General features: G+C 46.6%; 1 protein-coding gene across 2 annotated transcripts in view; it reads right to left on the reverse strand.

Annotated features, from left to right (window-relative positions):
- The window catches only part of PRKCSH (PRKCSH beta subunit of glucosidase II), a 77,099-nt gene extending 59,806 nt beyond the window's left edge, over positions 1-17,293 (reverse strand). For both annotated transcript variants that reach the window (XM_063119150.1, XM_063119149.1), the window contains exons 1-9: positions 17,215-17,293; positions 14,131-14,249; positions 13,150-13,266; positions 8,902-8,997; positions 8,746-8,803; positions 5,838-5,955; positions 5,186-5,315; positions 1,992-2,076; positions 514-592 (exon numbers count right to left, since the gene is read on the reverse strand). In XM_063119150.1, coding sequence (XP_062975220.1) covers positions 514-592; positions 1,992-2,076; positions 5,186-5,315; positions 5,838-5,955; positions 8,746-8,803; positions 8,902-8,997; positions 13,150-13,266; positions 14,131-14,218 — 771 coding nt within the window. In that variant the 5' untranslated portion in view covers positions 14,219-14,249; positions 17,215-17,293. The remainder of the gene's footprint in view (positions 1-513; positions 593-1,991; positions 2,077-5,185; positions 5,316-5,837; positions 5,956-8,745; positions 8,804-8,901; positions 8,998-13,149; positions 13,267-14,130; positions 14,250-17,214) is intronic.
- Between the last annotated feature and the right edge of the window lie 8 nt (positions 17,294-17,301).

Here is a 17,301-nt window from a genome sequence, read left to right on the forward strand (position 1 = left end):
CTACGCTAAAAAAACTATGGAAGGGGTCTTTCCCTGCCCAACCTGGAGATGCTGGGGAAAGTACCAGAGGCCTTCTGCAGGCAAAGCAGGAGCTCTGCCCACTGAGCCACAGCCCCTCCCTGCCTGACAGAGAGTGGAAATGTCCAGGAAGAGAGCTACTGAGCACATACAGGACAAGCATATTGGCAATGGCTGAAAGAGTAGAGTGTCTTCAACAGAAAATTGATGTCCCTCAGAAGATCCTTCAGCAAGACCCATTCATTTTTCAGGAAATAACAGCGATAAACATCAAGGCACACTGGTGTTCTCAACCACTTTACCCAGATTCCGGCCAAGCTTCAAGCGGTACCCAACTTGACCTAGTGCAGAGTAGGGGCAGAAAGAACCCCCAAGCACGAAAAGCCCTTTGAAGTAGAAGGTCCCCAGGTAAGAGCCAAGGACAACAATGGACAGGCATCACTGTTTGCATTCAGACAGCCACCTTCTACAGGCACGTACGCCCCGTCATTATACCTGGGCTTCCGTTTCCGACAGGATCCCATCACCGTCCACATCCAGCTCAGGGTGTGTCTGAAGCTCAGCAATGGACACCCTGAAGACACAGGAGGGCAGACAAGCAATTAGGGTACTAGCAAAATCCTTTGCAACCTTGTTTACACGGAATTTGTCATAGCAATGCCTATGCCAGGTGCGTTTCGGGGTCTTACGCGTAGTATCCAACGTTAGTCTTACATAGAGCAGACCCCTTGAAATGAATGAGACTTCAATCAGGACTACCGTCAACCCCATTCATTTCAATGGGTCTACTCTACACAGGACTAACGCTGGATACCACCCTCTGATTCCTAGCTTTCGTTTTAAGAAGAGCAAACTCTCAGTCCTTGTTAGTGCTTGCATAGCAGCTCTTCAGGATGCTTTAGGAACAGAGCATCTTGACTCAACGGAAAGGCGTAGGAAGCCTGGACACTAGGGTGTGCACTGACCCCCCGATCGGCCCGCTCCACTCTGCGCTGCTCCGCCCAAAGTCCGCTCCTCTTCGCCGCGGAGCTCCGGCTCCAAATCGGAGCTCCACAGTGGAGGGGAGTGGCGCCAGATAAGGCCCCCCTCCCTCCTCTCCCTTACCTGCAGAGACCAAGGGGGAGGGGGGCCTTACCTGCGTCCGTCCGCGGTCCCTCGACTTCTTCAATTGAGCCCGTGGCTCAACCAGGAAGTCTGGGCCGCAAGTGCGGCCTAGACTTCCTGGTTGAGCCGCGGGCTCAATTGAAGAAGCCGAGGGACCGCGGACGTACGCAGGTAAGGGAGAGGAGGGAGGGGGGTTACCGGGCCCTGCCGCTGTCGACGCATGGGTGACAGCGACAGCGGCAGGGCCCGGTAAACCCCACTTACCTTTCCGGCGGAGCTCCGGATCGAGGCGAAGGATCCGCCTTCACCTTGATCCTCTTCACAACGCTCCGCCGGCCCCCCAATCCTCTTCACCTTAAGGGAAGGCGAAGCCCCCCGCTCCGCTCTTGCCTCTCCGGTTCGAGGAGAAGCAGAGCACATCCCTACTGGACACCCTGCCCTCCTTTCCTCTTTTTCAGTTCGCCCACTCCTTAAAGGAGCAAGGACTGCCCGACAGTGCAGAGGGACTGGTGGAAGAAGCTCTCGTCACAAGGACTTCACCCCATGACTCAAAGAAAAGGGTTTGGATCCGATGACGTACAGAGCCTTCCACCTCCAAGACAGGCTTGGGAACTGCTTGGTATCCTCTTTAGGTGTCGCTGCTAAGAAACCACATAGGCAGTTCTGCAGTACCGCCCCGTGAGCCAATGCAACCCTTGAGATTGCGGTAATAAGGGCTCCTCCTCCCACCCACCGCAAAATAAAGCATTAAGCTGTAGAATTTGACATCAGGACAAAAAAACAGCAGAAACGGGATCGATACGCCTTGACCACATTCACTGGAAAGGCCAGTGAACCAGCCACAGAAAGAGGGATCAAATCAGACTCACGTTCCATCGACATCATCATCCAGCTCTTGAAAAGCCTCTTCTGCTTTCGCCTTATCTCTTGCTGCTCTTTCAGCAGCTTTCTGTTCTGTTGCAAAGCAGAAAGATAACAGGTTTTTCTTTATTTATAAACAAAGCGAAACACCAAGCTCGCCAGATCGAAGGTCAGCTGCTGCTTCGTCCAGCCACCAAAACAGCATTACATTTGATTTCTGTGCATCCCCCACAGGGACAATAAGAGAAGGGGTGTGCGTTCACACGTGCAGGAGCAGCTAGAGCCCTACCAAACTGTGTCCCCTTATTGTGATCCTTACGATCCGCCAAGAGAACACGTGCCAACCATGCATTATGCAAAACTAAAACAGAAATGGAGAGGCATGCTCAACATTTATTTTGTTTATTTTTATTTTACAGCCAGGCTCAGCTCATGACAACAAGGAAAGGAAAGGAACCTCTCGTGCATGCGCTGAGTCATTACTGACTCTTGGAGGGACGCCAGCTTTCGCTGACGTTTTCTTGGCAGGCCTTATAGCCGGGGTGGTTTGCCGTTGCCTTCCCCGGCCGTTATTGCCTTTCCCCCTGGGAGGTGGTTTGCCGTTGCCTTCCCTGGCCGTTATTGCCTTTCCCCCAGCGAGGTGGTTTGCCGTTGCCTTCCCCGGCCGTTATTGCCAATTCCCCAGCTAACTGGGTACTCATTTTACCGACCTCGGGAGGATGGAAGGCTGAGTTGGCTGCCTGAAACCAGCTTCCACTGGGATCGAACTCAGGCCGTGGGGAGAGTTTCAGCTGCAGAAACTGCTGCTTTACCGCTCTGCGCCACACGAGGCTCCATGACAAAAAACAAAGTCATAAAAGATCGTTTAAAAAAATGGAGCTCTTCTGACACTTCAAGTAGACCGAGTCACAGAATTCTTGGGCAACTGTTAAGCCACTTATTAATATTTTTTAAACATAGTTACTGCCCTCAGTCAAAACTACAAAAATAAAAGCAGTCCTGCTGGTTCAGACAAGCCAAGTCCATTTCTGTGACCCCTCTGAGAGACGTTTGGACGACTCTAATGAGAGAAGGCACAAACTCCCCATCCCCAATTACAGAATGCTCTCTGCAGGGAAGTTCGCCTGATGTGGAGTCTGCTGCCCTCTCAGTGCCAGATAAAGACTTCTCTTCTCCCAGAATTGAGATAATTTTAAGCGGCCTTCCCCCAACTGGTGCTCTCCAGATGTTTTGGAGTTCAACTCTCATCAGCCCTAGTCAGCATGGCCAATGGTCAGAAAAGCTGGGAGCTGTTGTCCGAAACATCTGGAGGTTGAGGAAAGGTGGGTTTTAAGGATCCGGCCTTGATGGTTATTTCGGCTTTCCTATACTGGCCGGGGGATGGTTTTAGGTGATCTTTGGGATGGACATTTTTAGTAAATTTGGACAATTTTCATGCATATGCTATTGCATTCTTTGTATTTTATTCTTTTTTGTAAATTGTTTTGGGACTCCCTTTGGTTGTGTAAAGTAATATAGAAATTTAGTTTAAAACGAGATGGATAAAAATCAATGATTTAAAAAAAAAATCAGAATTTTTTTATTTAAATCGGGTTTTTTAAAATAAATTGGATTTTTTTTAATAAAATGCTTTTTGAGGAAAAATCTATCTAAAGATAATTTTCTATTTAAGACACATTATATTGCAATGGTTATTCATCATGAAATAAGGATTAGTTTTTAATTATGTAGCATGAGGCTTTCAAAAAAATTTGGTAAATGAATTCCATTAATCCATTCACAATGTCATGCTCTTCCAGAAGTTTCTGTAAGATTATTTTTCTCCTTCCAATAAAGTGCAGCAGAAAAGTTGTCCAAATATGAATGATTAGCCTATTAAACTGGAGACAGTTCACCTCGCTATAATTTCATAATTATCGATCTATGATGTGTTTCTAATAGTATAACCAAATCAGTATTTTTTTGATATAACCCTAAAACTAATCTGAAAAGTTGCTATTCTAAAAACGAAACCTTCATCTGGTTGTAAATATTAAGATTATACCAGCAAGAATGAGTCTTTGGTAACTCTTGAGTTCTGTAAAATATAGTGAGGAAGAGTGCACTTTTGGGGTGGGTGGGGGTTTCACATGATTAAATCAAGTCTGAGTAGTGATTTAAATCGTGATTTAAATCAAATTGATTCAAATCAAATCCACCCTCCTTAAAAACTAAACATTAAGACTAGCGTCCCCATTCCAACACTAACCAAGCAGATACTTCCAGGAAGCCAAGCAAGGAATTAAAGGGCAACAGCCCTCAGACACGGTTTGCCCTCGTTCCAAGAGCAACCGATATTCAGAGGGACACTATCCAGTGGTGGCACGGTGCTAGCGCTAAGGACGTTGTGCTAATGTAAACCCGTATCATTAGCAAAGGGGAAAAGCAGCAATGTCCCACTGAAATTTGGCGGTGGTGTTGAATTTTTGGCAGCAAATCACCGCTTTTCTCCTTTGTGCTAATATAAAGCAATGCTAGTGCATCTCGATCCAAAGGGAGAGGCGGGTAAGAAATATTATTATTATTATTATTATTATTATTATTATTATTATTATCATCATCATCATCATCATCTCATCAGCATTAGGGCTGGGCCACCATCAGAAATGTGAAGACCCAGGGAAAAAAAACAGGGAGTGGGGGAGAATCGGCGGAAGGGGGGAATTCCCCACCCTTGGACTGATTTTGTTTCCCCCCAAAATAATGGAAAAATAAAACAGCCTTGGATTATGAAATGTTTTCTTTTAGAATGATGGATACAATATTTAAGACAAGATACACAGCTGTCTTAACATTTGGACTGCCTGATGGGAGGAAGAAGAGGAGTCAGAATGCCTTCCCTAAGCCACGTGATCTCCTACGCCAAATATCTACATTTGCCATCGTGTCCTAAAGATCTCACCCTTGGGACTTCCCAGTTTTGTTAACCAGCTTCTGCCAGAGGCACTAGCCTTTTGTAATTGGGAAATTGCCATTTCCCATTCGTTTTTGCACTCTGTGCAATGCTTCCTTGACACAGAACCACCAACTGACCAATGCTGTTCGCCCGCTCTCTCACACTCACACATACGCTCATTTCTTTAAAAGGAAGGCTGTTGGCTTGCAACCCACAAAGAGGTTCTCCGTGTCCCTAAATGCCTTCATATGGTACAAGCACACTCACCCTCCCAGGCTTTCTGGTGGATCTCTTTAGCTTCCTTTTCAGGCTTTTCAGCCGCTTCCTTCAATGACTTCAGAGTCTCCACTTGCTCCTCCACAGACTTCTTGCCCTCCTGTAGCTCAGTTAGCTTTTTCTAAACGGGGATGGGGGGAAAGAGAAAAGAAAGAGTCCCTCTTTATACAAGCCATGACAACATCCCAACCCACTAATTACCCTCTGCTTCAGAGTCAGCGTGATCCATTTCAGTTAAGGGTTGTGCGAGGGGAAGGGAGAAAGAAGGTGGGTATTGCTGAGTGATTGTTTGGTAACGCAGCATAAGAATAACTTAATATTAAATTTTAAATATGCAACCAGCACTCCAGGTATGATGAAGTAACACAGGGACTGCAGAGAAACTTCCCAGCAAGCTCAGGTGTCAATGGGAAAGGTGAACAGAGTATCCCCCAAATCTTGATTTCATACCTCCCAGGCCCCACTTCTGTTGGAAGGGTCTAATTTCCCAACCGAATGCCTGCTTGAGAAGAGCCATTTCTTGACTTCCTCAGGTGCCTAAAAATGGACCCATGAAAAGATAAGCGCCCAGCCTCACAGCCCTGCAGGCAAGGGGTATTGTCCCTCCATCAATAGGCTCTGCTTCCTTGGCCAGCCTCCTCACCTGTTTCTCTTCCTTTCTCTTACTTGCTTCTTCCACCAGGGCCTTCTTGATTTCAAAGCCTTCTCTGGCCACCTCAGCCTTCTGCTTTAATTCCTCCCGTTCCTTTCGCCCCATCTCTCTGCATGGGAGCAAGGGAAGAGACAGAGTTTAGCCCAAAGGTATATTCCAACTGTGCACAGAGAGAGACCCCATGTTGGAAAGGGCCGGGGGAGCAAGCTTGCTTCAAACATACAGCCCAGAGCAACAACAGGCTACAATCCAGGCAATGCCACAGTCACCTAGGGGCTAGCTTGGGCTGTGCACTCAAATTAAACACACTACACGAGTTCTTATTCCAAAAAGCACTATATTTAAAGGCATTTTCAGAATCATTGGCATTAGGGCAAGAGCTGTGGATAACTTGACGACTATTTATTATTATAAATTTATTACCCTTCAAAAACCTTTTAAAGGGGGCTTATGGTAAAATATTGAACGCACCATAAGTTGCTACAATAAAATAAGCTGAAGACAGCAAGTCTATAAAAAGCGGCATAAAAATAATCTCAGTATTTTATTATGTGTCCTATCCCTGCACTACCCCAACAACACTTTTGGTCATTAAAAAGCTGAAAACATTAGTTCCACAAGGCGTTTGGGAATTAGCTTTCTAGTTTCCAGTGATTTCATGGATGGGTTCTTTAGAATTTGATTTTAACTGGCATTATTGTTTTGCGATTGTATATTTTTATGACAATTCTGTTTGAAACTGTGTGGTTGTGAAAGCTACCCAACGGACTTAAATAGGGTGGAAAAACACCATAGAAACATACTTTAGAACTTGAAAAATATAACCTACAGCAAGTGTGAGCAGAAGGTAGACTGGATCTACTGAAAGATCTCTGGGTGATTTGCAGTAGATTGACAAGGGCGTCCAACTCCTTACTGTCTAACAATAACAAATGAAAAAGGCTCCTCCGCCCCAAATTACGCGTTTGAAATGAAGAAGACTTGGAAGGGGAAACCGTTGGCTTAATTCCGTTATTAGGGGGAAATCCTGAAGATGCTCCTTAATTCGAAGAATATAACTGGCTCTAAAGTGACTATTTTTCTTTCGACTCCAGTGGGTGAATCTCGCAATTCTACTAAAAAACAAGTAAACCCTGAAAGGCTGAACTACCTCTGACCTACGGAGTTGCTCAACTTACTGGGCAGGTCCACATGACTGGTTTCAGCATGTATTGGGATCCTATTTCGTAACCTTGTAGGTTGTCAGATCATCTGAACCCGTTGAAGGTGGCTTGCTGGGTGGTTAGCAAGCCACCCACAACCCTAAAACAGCCCATGGGTTCTGGTGGTTTGTTAACCATACCAACCAACCTTGTTGGGTGCGGCCAACACAACAACCTATGAGCGGGGGTTAGGTTACAACCCACCTGCAGGCACATGGTGCATGCTGAAAATGATTGTGTGAACCAGGTCACTATATTTATTTATTTACAATATTATAGACTGCTCCCCATTCAACATTTCAGAGCAGTGTACAAGATAAAATAAAATACATAATAAAAACACATTAAAATAGATCATAGAATCATAGAAAAAGTTGGAAGGGTCCTACAAGGCCATTGAGTCCAACCCCCTGCTCAATGCACGAATCCACCCTAAAGCATCCCTGACAGATGGTTGTCCAGCTGCCTCTTGAATGCCTCTAGTGGGAGAGAGCCCACCACCTCCATAGGGAACTGGTTCCATTGTCATACTGCTCTAACAGTCAGGAAGTTTTTCCTGATGTCCAGCTGGAATCTGGCTTCCTTTAACTTGAGCCCGTTATTCCGTGTCCTGCACTCTGGGAGGATCGAGAAGAGATCCTGGCCCTCCTCTGTGTGACAACCTTTCAAGTATTTGAAGAGGGCTATCATGTCTCCCCCTCAATCTTCTCTTCTCCAGGCTAAACATGCCCAGTTCTTTTAGTCTCTCTTCAGAAGGCTTTGAACCATGGCTGGTAATCAAGGGAAGGCTTCCCAGAACAATGATGTTTTCAGGAGGTGCTGAAAGGAATACGAAGTTGGCGCCTACCTGACCTCCAAAGCCACCCATGCAAAATCCTATATATAATAGCCAGTTCCTCTGTCCTCTGTCCAGACAAAAATATCTCAAAGACTAGAAGGCCTAGGAGGCTGAAAGTTTGCATGCAGGTAGCCCCCTGACCTGCAAGGGTGCAGGAATACTTGGTGACCGAAAATTCCCACGGGGTTCTCCAAAAGGGGGGGGTTCCAAAAAAATCTGAAATGGCAAAAGAAGTATTTTCCATTGTCGTAAAGAGTTCATACTTTGTATTCATTGATTCCCTTTTAAGAAAACCTACCTGGGCAGTTTGGAATCAAGAATTCACTAGGGGGGCGGAAGGCCGAGAAAGCTGCAAGTTTGCATGCAGGTAGCCCCTGATCCGCATGGGTGCAGGAATACTTGGTGACCGAAAACTCCCACAGGAGTCCCAATAAAGGGGGCTTTCCCAAAAAATCTGAAATTGCAAAAGAGCCGCGAAAATGATGGCCTTTTCTATCATCACCCTACAAATGCCAATGGGACACATTCAACGGCCATAAATAAAGCGGTTGATTTTTCAACGGGAATCAAGCTAGTAATGTGATGAACTGACAAGGCAAATTGTCTTTTAAACAGCCTCAGCCAGGTTAACACGGATTTTGTGTTGAGTTTTCAAAATGATTGTTGAAATGATCTTTGGCTGAAGAACAAAACCATTATGTGGATTTCTTAAAACTCGGCCTCTCCTGGAAGCTACACAAATGTTGGTAGTTGGTACTTGGGACCATTTGTTTACCTTTCGCAGGCTATCCCAACCCCAAAGTAGCCCCTTGAGCAAGCTGAGAAAGAGTTTCCTGAAAGATTAATGACAATGTCTTACTTGCAGGTGTTTTCACACACAATGCCACTGTTGTACTCATCTGTTGCATCACAGCAATCTGAAAGGGAGAAGAGAAGGAGAGCCATGAATATCTCCCGCTTGGGCTCAGCTGCTCACAGCCAGAGGACTCCATTACCATGAGCTAGCAAAGCTTACCGCAAATGCCATCATTGATGCGAGAGGAGGGGATGTACTGTGGGCGGTAGCCAGCATTGGAGCAGTGGAAGTGGCCATTGGGGCATGCAGCAGTCCCTGGGTAGAAAGAGAAGGTACATTTAACCGATGGGGGTGGAGGAAGAGGAGGAGGAACTACCTCAAGGCAGAATCAGGTTCTCCTCCTGCCGATGTACAGGACACCTACAGCCCAACTTCACCTTCCCACCCTTCCCTCAATTCTCTCCCCACCCCAAATCTGCAATTTATTTATTTATTTATTTATTTAGAATATTTATATACCACTCCCCATTGAACAATTTCGGAGCGGTGTACAAGGTAAAAATGAAAATAAAAACAGAATAAAACAGTTAAAACAAAATTTAAAAGAAGCAAAAACAGAAAGGCAAGGCTGCATGTTAGAGAAAGGCTTCTTGGAATAAAGATGTTTTCAGGAGGCGCCGAAAGGAGTACAAGGTCGGCGCCTGCCTGACCTCCAGAGGCAGGGAGTTCCACAGGAGGGGGGCCACCACGCTGAAGGCTCTTCCCCTGGTGGATTCCAATCGGAGGATGGATCTAGGTGGAACCACCAGGAGCAGGCCCTCGGATGACCTCAGTGACCGGGCAGGTTGGTAAGGGAGAAGGCGCTCTCTCGGGTATCCTGGTAAATTAGATAAACCACAAATGTGTTTCATTTGCCCACATTGAACGGTTGGGGTTTCTTTCATTTTTGCGCAAGGAGTACGAGGTTTGGATACATTGAAATGGGTGATCCATGGCAAAGGGACAAGGACAAAAAAAAAAACCCCACCTGGGGAAAGTCTCGGATCTATAGTTAGCAGAAGACATTCACAACGCAATCACCGAAAATCCCATCCAAGGTATTTCCACTTTTTAGACCTCTAAGAGAAGCCTACACTTCCTGCTTTAGTGACCTTGTGATATGCACCATAGCCTGATCAAAGCCCTAGAGATTTAGATCTCTGCCCCATCCACAGCAGCAGTCTCAAAAGCAACTTGCTACATTTCCAAAGAGCCTTCACCAGTCCCATAAAACAGACCTAGCACAACCCTCGACGCAAGTGATTGGCTGAAGATTCTTAGAGACTCAGGCACGCTTGGTGGGAACATGGGAGAGGGCCTTCTCGGTGGTTGCTCCGGTGCTCTGGAACTCTCTTCCTGGGGAAGCTAGGCTGGCTCCCTCCTTGATGGGCTTTCGGAAGCAGGCAAAAACTTGTTTCTTCCAGCAGGCCTTTGGAGAGTAATCCAGCCCTCCATCTATCTTAATGTCTTATAATTTTGTTGTGTATTTTTTAATTGTTTATGGTTTTGTTTCCCTCCCCCCTATGTATATTTTAAACTTTGTAAGGCCGCCTTGAGGCCCAGCATTGGGCAAAAGGCAGGATACAAATAAATATAATAATAATAATAATAATAATAATAATAATAATAATAATAATAGGTGGCCCTAAGCGCCATGCAGCTCACCACTGCTGCTGCAGAATCATCTTCTCCTTCACTTGTTTTCCTCTGCAGCTACTCCTCCAAAAGCCCTCTGGACAACCCTGGCTCAGGTCCGGAGCCAGACTTTAACCTTTGTAAACCGCCCAGAGAGCTTCAGCTATGAGGCGGTATATAAATGTAATAAATAAATAAACCCCTCGCAGATCACAACTGCAACATGTGCATAGTTGAATGTTTGCAGTTTCAGCACATATGTTCTTCTACCAGCCCGCTTTTGTCCATCCATGCGATTCATAATCTGCAAAAGGAATCCATTTGCCACCTTTTGCATCTGCAATGCCATTTCCTGCCTTGAGACCCAATTATAGGGCAATCTCCAAATTCAGGAAAATATTATAAGAAGTGATTAATCAACATTTAACTACTGAACAGCCATCCAGGGAAACACATCTACCTACCATTCCTTCTCCTTCATGCATATAACTCTGGTTTTATAAGGGGAGAAAGGGGAGATACAGCCAAGGGTCTACAGAATGAAAGGCAAACGTTATAACTCCCTCCCACTCTGGTATGTGGAAAGGCAAAAAACTGCTTAGAGCTGGGAGGGACTATGGAAACAAAGAGCGTTAAGAAATATGTCAGTGAGAATAAAAGAGAACTACTTTAAAATTATATGGAGGTGGTACCTAACACGGGTTAGATTGAATAAGATAAATAATCAGCATTCAGCAAATTGTTGGAGAGGATGTGGGGGAAAAGGAACGTATTTACATATGTGGTGGGAATGCAAATATGTACAAAAATTGTGGAAGATGGTGTTTTTGGAGATTGAAGAAATTGTGGGAATGAAGATAGAATGAACACCAAAAGTTGCATTACTGTCACTATTTGAAGATTTAAAATGTAAAAAAGAAATTAAGGAATTGATAACGAATTTGCTGACTGCAGCAAGATTGATTGTAGCTAGGAACTGGAAGATTCAAGGGGATTATTGTATTGAAGAATGGTACAAAGAAGTATGGGATATAGCTATTAATGATAAATTGACTTGTAATATTAAATTGAGAAGAGGTATAGCTAAAACAAATTATTTTGAAGGAATCTGGAAACAGTTCCTAATATTTGTGTTTTCTAAGGGAAGTGGGAAGCCACCAGCAGAAGAAAGTATGAGATTTTGGAATCAGGAATGAGATCCCGAGGTGGGGGGTGCACTTATATGTTAAGTTTGATTATGTTATATAGATATGATATTAATGTTAATCAACATTTATGTAGTATGTTGTTTTCTTAAATTGTAATGGTGTATGTTTAAGTATTGTAGAAAATAAAAATTTAATAAAGTCCAATCCAAAGCTGAAAAAAGAAAAGAAAAAAAGAGAGAGGGGCAGCTCATTGTTCTTACGCTGTCACAAAACCTTTCTGCCAAATCACTCTGACTATTCTGCCCTCTTTCATCATCATGAAGATCTTTTTGGATGACAGAATCTGCACCCAGAAATCATTCACAAGCCTAAACAAAACATGCTATTCACTCCTGCCTTTATAACCCATCCTGCCTCATGACGCTTGAACAGATTACTACAATAAACTGTGTGTAAACAGAATAAAGGCATGACTCCACATCCACAAAGCTTCAAGTCTTACAGAATTAGGATATATCATATTTTTAAAAAAATCAGTTTTATCATTCCCATTCTTTAATCCTTTTTACATTTACTTTCTCTGCCCTATTTTCTGAAGAGTCCGTCCTTCCCACTCCCCAATTTCAATGCAGGCTCTCTTGCCAAGGCTGCACGCCAGAGCAAAACACAGGTCCAGCCCTGCCTTCCCAAGCTTTGGGAAGATGATACTGCCAAATGGGTGCTGAGCGATAGCTGAGGGCCTACTCTTTTCTGCTGAAGCATTCTTCTCTTCTTCATAATACTCTTTTTTTAAAAAAAAAAAAAAAGCTTTGTGCTAGGGAAAGGAATATTCCGCTGCTAAGAGTCTAACACCACAGTCCTATCCATGTTTACTCGGAAGTAAGCCTCACTGAGATCAAATGGATTTAAACCCAGTTAAGTACCTATGGGATTGTAGCTTAATAGGATTAACTAGCTGTACCCGGCGTAACATACGCCGTTGTGTAGCACATCTTAAAGTTTATTAATTAAATATCATCGCGAAGGCGGGGGCTGCTTGGAGGCCACCGATACAGCGCCGTCTGGCAGACCTGGGGGGCAGGGAGGTCGGGGGGAGGGGGAGCAGGTGTCCCCCTCTCCCCGGGGTTCCTGTCAGCCTTGGGCCGCCCGCCCAGCTCGCATGAGATTAGGCCGGGGCCTGGGCTCGCAGGAGGCAAGTGGCCTCCCACCTGACCACCAAGGGCCCGGTCGTGCCTCGCTCATGCTCCGGACCGTGGCGCTGCCCCTTTTGTGGGAGGGGGGAGCGAAGAGGCAGAAAGGGGGTAGGGTTACCTTGGAAAGCCCGGAGGAGTCATGCGAGGGGCTTAGCAACCTGTATCAGCTGATGTTACACATTGTTACTGTTGCTTAGCAACCTGTATCAGCTGAAGCCTTTACGGAAACATATCTAAGCGTTTTAGATAGACAGATAGATAGATAGATAGAGAGGGATGGGAGCATTGAAAAGTGTGCTACTGTCCTTTGGTGGGAGGGTGAGGCATGTGCTGAGGGATGGGCAACCCTGTGAAGAACAATATGAATTACAGCAGCAATTGTAAGGACCAAGGCTCGTTGGTGGGGGAAAGGAGTAGGAGCGGGGCCGCTCTGAATTACCCGCCTCACTTACCTGGCTCATCTGAGCCATCTCTGCAGTCACAGTAATCATCATTGACTCTGTCAAAGGCTATCGTAGCAGAGCCATCTAGACAAGTGAATGGCTTTAATTCATCATAAAAGTGATGGTCTGTAGAGGATAGAAAGGGACACTTATATTCAAGCAATAGAAAGCACTGAACGCAAATACGCCAATCCAGAAAGCTATCCAAGCCAGCTGGCCAGTATTCCAAGCACAGGCCACCACAGCACACATTTTGGGGGGCAAGTGAAACTAAGCTGGGCAGGAGACCTCCTCCTGGATGCATGGGAGGAGGAGCGCATGAGCCCAAGGCTTCATAAGAACATCAGAAGTGCCCTGATGCTGGATCAGATCAAGGGTCCATCTAGTCTGGCACTCTGTTCACACCGTGGCCAACCAGCCAGCAGGACATGGTGCAACACCACCCTCCCACCCATGTTCCCCAGCAACTGGTGCTTCACTTGGGCTCACTCCACCTCATGCACATAACGCTAAAGGCTGGCTTGACATTACGCGCAAACCAAGCTGTCGACACTGAAAGAACTGAGTCTGCTCAGAGAATAATGAAAATTAGGAAATGCTTCCAAGTCTGTCACAGTTCTACTTGCCGACAGGAATAGCAGGTCACTGGAAGCTCACCCATCCTCTGCCGGAAATAAGCGCGTGCATGACCTAAGGTATCAGGACACTGGCGCTTTATTTCTTGTTTTGGGGACAGAATCAGGTGTAGCACTTAGAAGGTAGTGGCAGCCCAATACATGGAGTCATTTCCCTCTCTCATTCCTCCACTGCTCCACCAGGGAAACAGTTATTACACTGAAGCTGCGGTGCTTTGAGGTCAAAACAAAGATGCATCCACGGATTTACAAAACAGACAGATATGCCTGTTGTTTCCAGCCTCCACATCAAGAAGAACAGGAGGAGTTTTTTCCAAGTCGCCACCTAGATCGGTATCATTTGCTAGGAACTCACTCGTTAGGGAGACGCCTCGTGGACGCTTCACTTCTACGGGAGAAGCCAGACCAGAAAGCAAGAGAAGTGCCAGAGGCAGAAGTAGCATGATTCACAGCCCAAAGCAGCAGCAGCAGTTCCTGAGTGAAAAGAAAAAAATAGACAACGTAAGAACATCTCTGTTGGATCAGACCAAAGACCTCTCTGTTCCAACAGTGGCCAACCAGATCGATAGATGCCTAAGGAAAGCCCACAGGCAGGATCCATGTGTAACAGCACCAGCATGGCTCATAATCCTTAGCAACTGGTATTCAGAGGCATTATATAGGCATCCTGACTAATAGCCAGTGATAGCCTTAAATTGGAGAAAAGAAATGTTACTACAGAATTTCCCCATTGCACAGTAAAGACATAGAATCTTCCTTCCACTCCCATTTCCCTTCACATTTCAAGAACTTACTTTCAATTCAGGTATTTTTATTTTACCAACTCTAAACTCAAACCTAGCCTCCACCATTAAAATAACCCAGTTTCAAAAAGGAGACACACAACATTTATGATTTCTGTCAGGGGTGGGAAATCCCAAGCAGCTGTTTATTATTTATTTATTTATTTATTTTATTTAAGGATTTTTATGCCGCCATTCAGCCCAAAAAGGCTCTCACGGCGGCTTACAAAAGTATTTCTTGACAGTCCCTGCCCACAGGCTTACAATCTAAAAGACATGACACAAAAGGAAAGGGGATTGGGAGGGAGGAGGAGGGGGGTGAAGGAAAGCAAATTCAGGCACTACAATCTTAGTTGGAAAGTTCAGCAGTTACAGGTGACAGCAGGAGGGAGGGGGCTCTCAGCTGGAGCTGGACCCAGGAGGGAGGGGGCTCTCAGCTGGAGCTGGACCCAGGCACGGTGGAGAGGTGCCTGGCTGCTGCTTCCTCCCTCACTGGTGGCCTCTGCAGAGACCGTTGGTAGCAGGAGGGAGGGGGCTCTCAGCTGGAGCTGGACCCAGGCACGGTGGAGAGGTGCCTGGCTGCTGCTTCCTCCCTCACTGGTGGCCTCTGCAGAGACCGTTGGTAGCAGGAGGGAGGGGGCTCTCAGCTGGAGCTGGACCCAGGCACGATGGAGAGGTGCCTGGCTGCTGCTTCCTCCCTCACTGGTGGTCTCTGCAGAGACAGTTGGCAGCAGGAGGGAGGGGGCTCTCAGCTGTTCTCCTGGGTGCCTAGACATGAGAAGTATGGAATTTCTCTCAGCCCCATGCAAGTCTGCTTCCTGACTAAGAATTGTAATTATTTTTCCATCAATGGATATGAAAAAATGCCTTTAATTGCTGTTTTTTTTATTCTCCCAGCTCTCCATTTTTATTAGAAAAAGGTCCTACCCTCCTCCAAGATCTGGGTCATCAAGGTCTGTGAGGATTGGGAATTGGGTGCTGGGAGGGAACAGATATTGATCCAGTGTGTTCGACGTCCCCATAAAAGTACGTACTGATGACAACGCACTCCAAAACTCTGGATGACCACACCCAACGGTTTCATGTACATGTTAAACAGCATGGGGGACAAGACCGACCCCTGCAGAACCCCATACTGGAGAATCCACGGGGCCAAGCAATGTCCCCAAGCACCACCTTCTGGAGCCGTCCTGCTAAGTAGGAGCGGAACCACTGCAACACAGTGCCTCCCACTCCCAACTCAGCCAGACGCTCCAGAAGGATACCATGGTCGATGGTATCGAAAGCTGCTGAGAGATCAAGGAGAATCAACAGAGTCACACTCCCCAGTTTATATGCTGCAGCTAGAAGAGGAATGACTCTCGGTAAGAAGGCCCTAGGTGGCATCCCCATAGTAACTACATGCTCTGGTCCTCAGGGGTTGAGCTTTGCTTCACATCATTGTCCAACCAGTTGCTGTATCTGGGGTTGGGAAAAGATTTGCGCACATCCCTTTCAAGCCGGACAGGCCAGTAATCGAAGGGAACTTTTGGCTTTGCTTATTCTGAACTGCTCAGAGACTTTGGGGTGCTTTTTTGAAATTTAACGGGAACCAACTGAGATTGAAAGCCTAGGCGATGGTGACTCGTCTTCTTCTTCTTCTCCTCTTCTCTTCCTTCTCCTCCTCTCCTCTCCCTTCTTGTCTTCCTTCTCCTCTTGATTTTCTTCCTTCTCTTCTCCTCCTCCTCTCTTCTTCTCTTCCTTCACCTCTTCCTCTTCTTCCTTCTCCTCTTCCTTCTCTCCTCCTCCTCCTCTCTTCCTTCTCCTCCTCTTCTTCTCTTCCTTCGCCTCTTCCTCTTCTTCTCCTCCTCTCCTCTCCCTTCTCTTCTTCCTTCTCCTCTTCCTTTTCTTCCTTCTCTTCTTCTCCTCTCTTCCTTCACCTCCTCTTCCTCGTCTTCCTTCTCCTCCTCCTCTCTTCCTTCTCCTCTTCTCTTCCTTCGCCTCCTCCTCTTTTTCCTTCGCCTCCTCTTCTCTTCCTTCTCTTCTTCCTTCTCCTCCTCCTCTCTTCCTCCTTCTCTCCTCTTCCTTCTCCTCTTCCTCTTCCTCCTTCTCCTCTTCCTCTTCTTCCTTCTCCTCTTCCTCTTCTTCCTTCTCCTCCTCTTCTTCTCTTCCTTCGCCTCTTCCTCTTTTTCCTTCTCTTCCTCTTCTTCCTTCTCCTTCTCCTCCGCCTCCCCTCTTCCTCCTTCTCCTCTTCTTTCTCCTCCTCCTCTCTTCCTTCGCCTCTTCCTCTTCTTCCTTCGCCTCTTCCTCTTCTCTTCCTTCGCCTCTTCCTCCTCCTTGTATCCCTGGTCCCCCTGACTTCCACCACCGAAGGGGCCTCTGTGCAACCCAGGACACTCAGGAGAGGGGTCCGGCAGAAACCACAGATCATGCGCTATAAGCGAGGCTTACAGCGCATGAACCGGGCATGGGAGCCCCTCCGCCAGCCCGGCGAGCTCTTCGACGTGGCGACCTACTGCTGCACCCAGCAGCCCGGATCCACCCACAGGTGCAGCCCCCTCCCCTCCCCTCCCCTCCCCTCCCCTCCCCAGGCCCGCTTGGGAAACCTGCCCTGGAACAGAGCCGCGCTGGCCCCTCTGCCACCCGCAAGACCAGCCCATCCGCCTCCCTTTACCAACCGGGCGCGGAGATCCTCGTGGAAATCGGTCCTAAGTCCACTGAGAGAAACCGGAAGGAAACGGCGGAACATCCGCTTGAAAGCTCCA

This window comes from Elgaria multicarinata, chromosome 3, assembly GCF_023053635.1.
Source record: "Elgaria multicarinata webbii isolate HBS135686 ecotype San Diego chromosome 3, rElgMul1.1.pri, whole genome shotgun sequence".
NCBI classification, from domain to species: Eukaryota; Metazoa; Chordata; class Lepidosauria; order Squamata; family Anguidae; genus Elgaria; species Elgaria multicarinata.